Here is a 10706-nt window from a genome sequence, read left to right on the forward strand (position 1 = left end):
TTATGTCCCAGATTAGAAACCAAAAAGGCAGATACTTAAAAGTCGCTGCAAGTACATCATGCCTGATCTGTTCCTCATTGATTTTTCTAAAGGTGTCTGTTTCTACGATAGCAGCTCTACTTTGAATTAAAGTAGTAAAGATGTTCTCTGACAGTATAATTATCTAAAGAAAAGCTTGAAAGATTCTGTTTCACCACTTACATTCTCACACTCTTCCCATTGCTCTGTCTGATCTCTCAGCTGTCATCTAAGTATATCTTCATATAGCATGAGGTCAAAGAGCCTTGGTACAGTGGGGAATCCAATATTGTTTCCTGATTATTCTTTTGGTATCCAGTGAAAATTCAAACCTAAGCAGTACTTTCATTTCTATCTTTACTTTTGTCTGACCCTTCATTACCCTGTTCATTTTATTAGGGTAATAATTCTTGAGGATGAACTTGAAAAACTCATTAGCACCAAGGAGACACCTGAATTAACAACAGAAGCCCACCAGGTTCTGGAACAAAAACTAAAGTTTATTCAGCCTCATATGCAGGCAAGCAACAGCTGCTGGGAAGAAGCCATTTCTCAGGTGGAGAGAATGGGTGGAAGAAACCCGAATAAAAAAGGTAAATATGAGAGGTTAATTTAGCAACTGATGGGTTATGCTTCACAGTTGGAATGGTCAAATGTATCAAAAATTGCACTCAGACTGTATATTCTGAATTTTGGGTGGAGAGGTTTATAAACCATTCTCTTTGAAAAGCTGACTATTTTTCAGACTTCTTTACTGGGATAGCCTTGAACCTTTTGTTGCAGTAAAAATAAAAGTGCTAACTCGGTCTACTAGGCGTGTGGTTTTGGATGTTATGTTTCCAAGTCTATCCCAGTAGTGGCTTTTTCCCTGTAATTAGTGGACAGCATGTGAGGGGGTAGGATTTTGGTGAAATATTTTGGAGATTTTCTTTTATCTATTGCATAAAAATTAGATAGGTAATTGAAATGACAATTACCTTGTCATGAAACTTTCTTGATAATGGCATTTCCTGAAATATTTTAGATCGATGTCTTGAGTGTATAACACCTGTTTACCTGCTCTCTCAGAGACCGTGAGTGAATCTTCTGCGTGCTTAAAAAAGCACGTACCAAAATTTTACCTTAGTGACCTGTACTGTCCATGTTGTTATCTTTGTGAATCACAGCTTAAGTGATTGAAGTGAGCTTAAATGCTCTTGACGTGAAGTTGACCATAAAATTTATGTGTACTTTGACTTATAGTCTAGTCTTACAAATTCCCATTCACTACTGTGTAAAAAAACCCATGAGGATGTAGGATGTGGTCTGGTACATTCACGTGTTAGCCTGCTGTGTTTTGTTGATGCCTTCTACCACCAGCAGTTCCACAGATCTGTTTTTCCCCAGTTTTCTTAAATATTCTTTCTAGATTGCATGTCATAATATTTTTAGTTACTTTAGTGATATTTTTACTTCATGTATAAATTTCAAAGAAGACACTGTTCTTCAAATTTGCTTTCTTTTTTTTTAAATCAAGTAAAAAATTACTTAGAGAAGAGGGATTACGGGAGAAATTTTATTCAAGGGCCTTCACTTTCAGTTTTGTCTGGTAACTTACCTGGAAATGTGTGTGTTTTGAATCTCTATTTTGCAGTAAGTTTACTGAATCACTCTACAGAAACTACTTTAACATAATTTAGGCATAACTTTCTGTCTGACTACATTCAACTTTCCTAACATATTTCTATGCAGTTCAGCATAGTGAGTTGAACTTTTCAAGCTATGCATGAAATCAAGTCTTGTTACAGAATCACAGAATCGCAGAGGTTGCAAGGGACCTCAGGAGATCATCAAGTCCAACCCGTCTACTAACTTCTGATCTCTTTGTATGCATCTTAACAGCTCATCTGTCAGTTGTGATTATGTGAATTACTTCATTGAAATATATATGGGCTGTTTTTTTCACTACTTCCTGAAAGCTCTTTGAAAGAAGATACCTTCCTGCTGAAATAATATTACAGATAAACATGTCTTTATTTTGTCTTTATTCACCGTTATGTAAAATCAAATGTTTTGGTTTTTTTTTTTACATAAGCTGTAGTTAAAAGCCTAATTGTTGTCAGAGTGGATGAACAGTACTTTTGGTGCAGTAGATGTTTAGTTCAACTAACCATAGCAGAGCTGAGGGAGGGAGCTGTTGTTAAGGGCTTAGACCTGGTTTTGAGAAGAAATATTTCATAATTTAAAAGCTGTATATATTAAATATTTTAGCAATAACTTCCAATTGTGCTTAGTATTACAACGTCTTTCCTTTTCACTTCATCTGTAAATGCAGAGCGTATCCATTGTTTAAATTTACTTTTTCCTTTAGTTTGGTACTTACCAGAATGCTTTTGCTGAATTATTCACTAGAATAATCCAGCCACTAAAGAACTGCTTTGAACTGTGGTCTGTGCTAGTTGTGGCATCCTAGGTAGCTGCGTAGCACTTAACTCTTAGAGAATCATGGAATGGTTTGGGTTGGAAGGGACCCTTGAGATCACCTCATTTCAACCCCCTGCTAATGGCAAGGACACCTCCCACTAGATGAGGTTGCTCAAAGTCCCATGCAGCCTGGCCTTGAACACTTCTAGGAAGGGGGTATCTGCAGCCTCTCTTGGCATCCTGTTCCAGTGTCTCACCACCCTCACAGTAAAGAATTTCTTCATAAATGTCAACTGCAAACTTGTTGAGGGTGCACTCGATCCCTCTGCCCATATCGCCTACAGAGATGTTAAATAGCACCAATCCCAGCACAGATCCCTGAGAAATGCCACTCTTCACCCATTTCCTATTTCAGGAAATGTCACTTGGTCATTGAGCCATTGAACACAGCTTTCTGAATGCGACCATCCAGCTAGTTCCTTATCCAACAAGTGGACCATCCATCAAATCCATTTTCCCCCAAATAATGGCAACCTGGATGTCATGCAGGGCAGTGTCCATGTTTTGCATATCTTTGTTTTCTATATAAACATCTGGATTTTAAGAACTACATACACATTTCCCTAAGTCAGTGCATGTCAAAGCAGATTTATTGCAGCTATATTAAATAGCTCGTTTTGTTAAACTCAAATAAAAAACATTTAGGTCTAACCAGTTGAATATTCAAATGTTCCCATAGAACCATAGTAACCTGCTGCAAGCCCCTGATCTTGCAGTCTTTTGATCCACCAGAGAGGAGTTAAAGCCACAGCAGCTTTACTGAAAACACTGAATTCATGATCTTGAAGCATCTCTTTAGCAATGTTATCACCCCCAAACAGATGGCAGCTGTTTTGTTCTTCTAATTTGGGAAACCAAGCTTTTCATTGATAAACTTCGTATTACACTTCCAAAGTTGTTCTCATACCTTCAGCAGTGTATTTTTATTGTAGCTATTATTGCTAAAATGTTTTTTATGCCAAGACGCAGTTGTGTAGTGGACATCAGTTTTCCACTTGTGTCAGATATCACTTTGTGCTTCACCTTGCTTTTAAATTATCATTTTGCATATAAATACATCTGGAACTTCAAATCTGTAGCTCAGTCCAAGAAATCAGGGAATCATGTGCTTTTTCTTGTTTGCAAAAGCAGGTAACTGAGCACCATTACAGTCACTGTCAGTGTGAACTGCCTACCTTAAGAATACTGTCTCCACATATTTGGCATATAGATTAGAAATTGAAAGTAAAGATGAATGGGGTTTGTTAAGTTTGTCTTGCCCATTTCTCTTCTCAGTGGCAAATCTGTACTTTTGTTCTAAGAACATCTGTATAGAGATATTTTACAGTATTTCCAGGTATCTGTTCCAGCACTTAAATCTCATTTACCAGTAAAAGGTTATTTCTGATACTCAATATAAATATCACTTGCTGCAATTAAAAAGAAAAAAAAAGTGTTTCTGACCACACACAGTGTAAGTCCATTTCCTCCTTGTAGCCTTCTCTTACATTTAAGGCAGCTAAGAACATTTCTGTCTTCTCTGCATAACCCTATATCCTTCAAATCTTCTATAATGGCTGTACTTTATTTAGCCCTCTGACCATTTCCAGTGTTTTCCTCTGGACATCTTTTAGCTGGTGTGCAGTGTCATTGAATGGAGGAGTCCCAGCCTGAGTACTGTGTTCCATCCACAGCCTGATCAGTGCCAAGCAGAGCAGAAAAGTAATTTCCTGTGTCTAGCAATCTGTGCTGCTGTTTATATGTAGTCTGGCTTTTTTCTTATAGCAGGGTATAATTGTCTGGCTTCCTCAGATCCTTATTAAAACATTTTCTCTGTGGTGTTGCCTGGTCAGTCAGCATATATTTATGTATTTGATTATTCAAAAGCACAAAATGCCACAGCTGCTGTCACTGAACTGCTGTATCTGAAATCCAGTTCTTCCTGGGGCAACTTTCCAGAACTTTTTTTTCTAATTCTACTTTTCATTATTGTTGCAGATTATCACAATGTCAGCTTAAATACTTTTTTTTTTTTTTTTTCACCCAGTGGCAATATTGAAAAGCATTTGACTTGGGACAGATCCTCACTAAATGTATTATTCCTGTCTGAAAATCCTAACTTTACTGTTTATCCAAGAGAGTATTTGATGCACCTGGAAGCAACTTCTTGAGTCAATGTCACAACATATTGTCAAAAGCCATAGTGAAAAAAAATGCAGAATATTTTACTCCTTTTTATAAGACTTGTTACTATGTTGGAAAAGGAAGTTTGAATGGTCTGACATCTTCTATTCTCAACAAACTCACACTGGCTGGCACTTCCTTGCTGCTTTCCAGGTAGCTGCCTAGAATTGTTGCTTGATTATTTTTCCCTGTATTTTCCAATTATTTGAAGCTGATTTGCATATAATTTCCTACGTATTTTTTATCTGTCTTGAATTTTGGGTACCAAGTCTGTTTTCTCGTTTTACTGATTTTTCTCCTGCCAACTGCAGGTTTCAAAGTCCATTAAAAATACGAAATCTATTGAAGTATTTCACGGTGAGTTTTGTGAAACCCAGCTTATATCAAAAAAGCCCTTAAATGTCTTAGCTGTTTTAACACAGTATTTCCCTGCCTGAGTGAATTAAAAATATCATTGAACACTCAAAATTCTTCTTTTTCTTCATCCCTTTTTTTTTCTTTCCCCTGAAGGCAAGCTTGAAGCTTCCTGTGACAACCTGCAGCATGCTTCAGCACCTTTAGTACAGCCTGCTGTATACATAGAAGACAGAGATCCCATCCCTGAAGAACAGGTAAAGGAATAGGGTCATTCAAAATAAAAATTGGGTTTATTTTCTATATCCATTCCTTTTTCAGTTGCTTGTGCAGTGACTTTCTTGTCTTGTCAGAGCAAGCCAAGTAGGTAGCAGGAGCCATTTCATAAATGGACTTGTCAAAGAAAGGAAAAAAATAGGTGCATTTTCCTTCTGCTGTTCTATGAGAAAGTATTCCCCATCCTTGCAGGGAGGGAGGAAGAGCACTAGTACTCATTTTTATATATTACTAAAAATAACTGACAAAATAACAGCAGCAGTGAAGAGTGATACGGAAAAATGTGTGAACTGCTATAAGGCAGTATATAAAATCGATGCCTTTTTTCATGCTGACAGAGATGGACACAGGAGAAGCACCTGAGCAAACAAGTCTGTCTTCAGATTTGTATGCATTTTTGGGTACCTAAAACAGATTGTGGTGCTGAACAGCTTTGTGTCATTTCCTCACTTCATGGGAAGTCCTGTGTAATGATTGGGCTGTCCTGAAGAGAGCTTTGTGTCCATCCCAAAGCTGAGTGGCATAAACATTCTACACAGAGATTGAACACCTGTGGTTTTCTCTATCTCTCATACTCCTTCTCCCAAGCGTACCTCACTTGTTTTCTCTCTGTGTTCTCTCCATATCAAAGAGCTTGCACTAATAAATTCACCAACCATCTATTCTAACGTAAACGCTTTCATTTTTGTGAACCAATGTTGTTAAATCTGAATGCGGAGTTCACTGTTCTTAGCATCCCTTTGATAAGGATTCACTGACGTAACGTAAATTAGCAGGATGTCTGACTGTGGAGTAATTGCTTCTGGTGTAAATTTAAAATATTAAAAAAAAATCAGCATTGCTTATTTCCAGTGTTTGTGAAGAAATGGCCCTCAATTTTCAAATTATATCACTTGGTCATGCTTGCATATGAAGGTAAATATTGAGTAAATCTTGGGTAACTTTAAATTGAGTGGACTTAAAGAGTGTCAGATCCACTGGCTCTACTCAAACAATGCTCCATCCTTCCACCATGGCTGACTTGTGCTAAGGTCACATGATCATGCATTAGCTTCTACAGCAGGGTCTATGCTGAAAGTGAAAATGAAAAATATTTTTTTTCTTTCTTCAGGAATTGGAAGCATATGTCGATTATTCTGATATGGACAATGAATATAATAGGGAAGCTTTTGACTGCTTTTCCCAGGAAGAGAGAGAGAGACAAAAACGAGAGAGAGAGGAATCTAAAAGGGTGTTGCAAGAATTGAAGTCTGTGCTGGGGTTTAAAGCTTCAGAAGCAGAAAGACAGAAATGGAAACAGCTCCTATTCAGTGACCACGGTAAGCGTTGCTTTGAAAATTAATCCCTTTCTCAGAAAGAGTAGGCGTCTGTTTGCCATCAAGTTCTGACTGTTATAGAATTTAAATAGGGCTCAGCGATAACAGTGTCTTTGATAGAGCTGTGTAACTTCATTTTTTTTTATTCCATCTCTTTAAATTTTTGTAGCAATCATTTGGCTCCAAACAAAAATATTGAAAGCCAAAGTATAAGTACACAAAATATAAAGCACAGCGTAGAGAGAACTGTCAGGCTATAAACCTCACAAAATACACTGACTTTCTCCCATTGCTTTCTTGCAAATATGAATTTTAATGAGGGTTCATAAATAAATATTTTTCAGAATTTATCCCAGACAAACAGAAATGGAGAGATTAAAGTGAAGAGTTAGACTTGGAAACAATTAAAGGTTCATAAAAGACTAAGACAGGCTTTTGTTTCCATGAGAGAGGAAGCATATAGAATAGGTTTTACAAAAAAAAAAAAAAAGAACAAATTGCAAAGTAACCTTTACTAATTCTGGGGACTGCTGGGTAGCTATAGCCACTTGAACCTGAAAACAAAAATATGAAAATTGACTTTACCTCAGCAAGACGATTTATCTCAGTTCCACCAAGTCTCGATACAGCTTGTCTGCTTTTGCTGCTTGAGCTGTTGATTTATTATCTTTATTATAGGGAGTGATTTGTATTTACTTCTGTCCGTTCTTTTTTCTATTTTCATTCCTTCCTCTTCATGATGGGTTAGGAGGAACCCTCTGAAAACTGTCATATTCTAGTTTAAGAAAAGCCAATCCTCACGTTTGGCAGCATATCCAAGGATTCTGCCTCTGCAGTTTTTGCCAGAGAAAAAAAACCAGCCATCGATTGCATCTCTCAATAATTTAGTGCGAATGCACAGTAACAGACCATACCTATTTATGAGACTTTTTTGACATCAAACTCACAAAAATGTACTTCACAACTTTGTTATGTCCACTTAGCTATAACTGTGTTAAAAGCAGTCCCTCGACCACTGGTATTGGCTGCTCTTCTCTTCTAGATGAATTAAAAAAACAAAGACATCAAATTGCATCGAAGTCTGCTCAGGAGTAGGATTTCTATATTATCCTTCTGATGTTAGATGGGATATCACACAACTTCCCAGAGGAAGCAGAAGGGAGAAGTCCTACCCTCAGTTCAAGTCTTCATGGATATAGTGACTTACCGAAAGACTTCTTGGCCAGGAGAGCTTGCATAGGAAATTTCTTTATCTAAGTTAGCAGCTGATACATGTCCATATTAGTATCTCTTTAGGTCATTTGTGGTTACAGCTTTCTATAAATCAATGGACTGGCTTAGCTGGGCAGCTGTAACACCTGTAAGAGTTAGCCTACTCCTGTAATCTTGAGTAACCATTCCATTGAAAGCCTTCGTGGCTCATGCTAGTTCCTTTCCTTTTCACATATTACAGATGTTACAGGTTGTTTTTTTTAGGATTAGAAGGTTTATGATGGGGAGTGGGGAAAGTGTGATTTCCTTCAGCTGCTTAGGACTTATCCCAGATTTCTTCTAAATAGTGGAAAAGTTGAAAATACGAGGATGGTTTGTGAAAATAATATTGTCTTCTTTTGGCTCTGAAACTAATTTGCAGTTGTTTTGGGGAAAACAAAAAACAAAAACAAACAAAAAAACCCTGGGAGATGCTTGAGATGTTGAGGCTTTAATCAAGGTGCCTACTAAGCCATTTATTAAGGTTTTTGGTTCATTGATGGCAGGGGCTGGTTTCTACACAAAAGAGGTCAGCCCTCAGCACGTTGATACGCCTAAAGAGCACATCATGAAGTTAGCTACTCTGTAATTGAAAAGAGTCTGGTGCAGTGCTCCTCCAGTGTATGAATTTTTAAAACAAACAGTAGAATACAAATTCTAATCTATAGTCTTTGTGTGCTAGTGAAAATAATTATCAATGTGACAACTGTAGTGATACACTTCAACTAGCTAAAATAAATATGACTTCAATAGGATGCAATGAAAGAATCCTAATACCGTACATTTTGTGAAAAGTTTCCTTTATTTCCCAGAGTTATTTTCATCTCTGCTTACAGGGGTAAAGTCAGAATGGAATTAGAAAGGGAAATGCTACTTGGGAATCTGCTGTTGCCGCTCATTTATGTTCGTGCTGCTACTCTAATGGAGCTACTGCAGTTTAGGGAATCTGTTACTTGGAAATGGACATTTATCGTTTTCTTAAAAAGAAAGACATCTGTTCTTCGAGAAGTGATTGTACCAAGTTATACTAACCCTTAACACTGGGAGGAGAGACTTCCTGGCAAGCATCCCGTTGCTGGCAATGGGACTCGCTGCTGCTACTAACTTCAAGAGAGGCTAAATTAAACCACACTTAATTTGTGAGGACATCTTACCTGGCTGTGTGAATATGTGTTGTGTCTGTATGTTGTGATGTGAGATCAGATATTGCGTGTGAGGACTTTTTTCTGTACCAGCTGTCTTTATTGGATTAGGTACACCGTTGTCTACAACAAATCTGTATCCAGTGCAGAAGTTTCCCCTGCTTTTAACTTGATCACGGAATGCATCGTCCACACTTGATGCCACTGTCAAAAATCAGTTTTGTGCCATCTTTTTCTATCACAAATGTTAAGGCTTAGTTCTAACAAGCAGTTGTCACATTTCATTTTAGCTCTGTGATTAGAAAACACTGATTTGCTTTAGGTTTTCTCTGTGGTGTTTTTTTTTTTCATTGTCGCTGGTGGTGGTTATTATTACTGTTTTGTTTAGTTTGGTTTGCTCTTTCATCCATTTTGACACTTTCAATCTTGCATCTTTTCAGACACAGATATTATTTATACATAGCAGCCTGCTTTCAGTTATCAATTCATTTTTTCCCCTTTTTAAGCTGCAGTGAAACCCTTGTCTCCTGTAGAATCACTGAAGCTCCTAAATAATTTGGAATCACACATGAATTCAAATACAGAAAAGCAGGACTGCAGCCAAAGCTGTGATAAATCTGAAGAAAACGACTCTAATTCAGAAGTGAATGCTGCTGATAAAAGCAGGACAGAATATTTGTATGAAGATCCGGAGAGAAACAAAGACGGTACCAGTGAAGAAGGTATTTCTACAGAGGCTGAAGAAATAATATGTTATCATTACGAAGGGGAAGTTGAAGATCTCAAGCCAGGTGATATGGACAGAGTACAAGTTTCACGGCCTCCCTCTGTGGATGCGTTGCATTCAAAAATAAAGCATAGGCTGGCTCAGCTTCACATATCTACAGATTTTAACTTCACATCCGGTCTGGCTGCACAAGCTGCTGCCAGGTCCTTCTCTTTTACTACAATGCAGGAACAGACTTTTGGAGATGATGATGAGGATGAAGAGGAAGAGAAGGAAGAAGAGAAGGGGCAAGAACATGAAGAACTGACAGAAGATTTTGAGAATGAAGGTAGTGGCTCTGAAAGTGAAGGAAAAATACAAGTCTGATCTGAACTTTTTAAAACCCACAAAGACAATTTGGTAGGAAAAAAAATAACTAACATTGGTTTGGAGTTGAAAATACTGAATGGGGAAAAAAAAATGGGAGACCTAAGTGTAATACGTCTTATTCCCTAAGTCTGAGACACTAAATGGGACTTATAAGCGTACTGAAAATGTGCAGGTAAGACAACTTCAAGCTGCAACCACTAAACAGTTGGCTGTTGCCTTTTTAAGATCTTAGCGATGAGTTTTGGAGTTTACCATACCGTTTTCCAGTTTATTTATTTATATCATGAAGTGCTGTTGTTGTTTTTCCTAAGAAGAATGAAAAAGAATGTTTTTGAATTACAACAGATTTGTCTTCTGCTCTCTGATTTTGTCTTGATATCAAATGTTAGTTCCAATAAAAATTAAAAAAACAGGACATTTGTTTTTGAAGAAGCTGAACTGTTCCCCGTGATCTTCCCCCACCACTTCTCATGTCCACAGTGAGTTGGCTAAGCCACCGTAGACATTAGTGAATCTGTGGGTAGTGATGCGCCTCGCTAAAATGTAGAGTCTTAGAGTAATAACTTGAAAGGTCTTATATTCTATGTGTCTTGGGGCACAGGGGCTGAAATGTATGAAGTTGGTCAT

The 10706-nt window shown here is 37.5% G+C and overlaps 1 protein-coding gene across 1 annotated transcript in view; it reads left to right on the forward strand.

Moving 5' to 3' along the window:
* The window catches only part of VEZT (vezatin, adherens junctions transmembrane protein), a 45496-nt gene extending 35371 nt beyond the window's left edge, over window positions 1-10125 (forward strand). The window contains exons 9-12 of the mRNA XM_065742664.1: window positions 418-611; window positions 5155-5255; window positions 6386-6593; window positions 9490-10125. Coding sequence (XP_065598736.1) covers window positions 418-611; window positions 5155-5255; window positions 6386-6593; window positions 9490-10076 — 1090 coding nt within the window. The 3' untranslated portion in view covers window positions 10077-10125. The remainder of the gene's footprint in view (window positions 1-417; window positions 612-5154; window positions 5256-6385; window positions 6594-9489) is intronic.
* Window positions 10126-10706: the final 581 nt, after the last annotated feature.

Source organism: Cyrtonyx montezumae, unplaced genomic scaffold, assembly GCF_038088225.1.
Source record: "Cyrtonyx montezumae isolate F1298 unplaced genomic scaffold, pur_monq_1.0 scaffold_3, whole genome shotgun sequence".
Classification (NCBI taxonomy): Eukaryota; Metazoa; Chordata; class Aves; order Galliformes; family Odontophoridae; genus Cyrtonyx; species Cyrtonyx montezumae.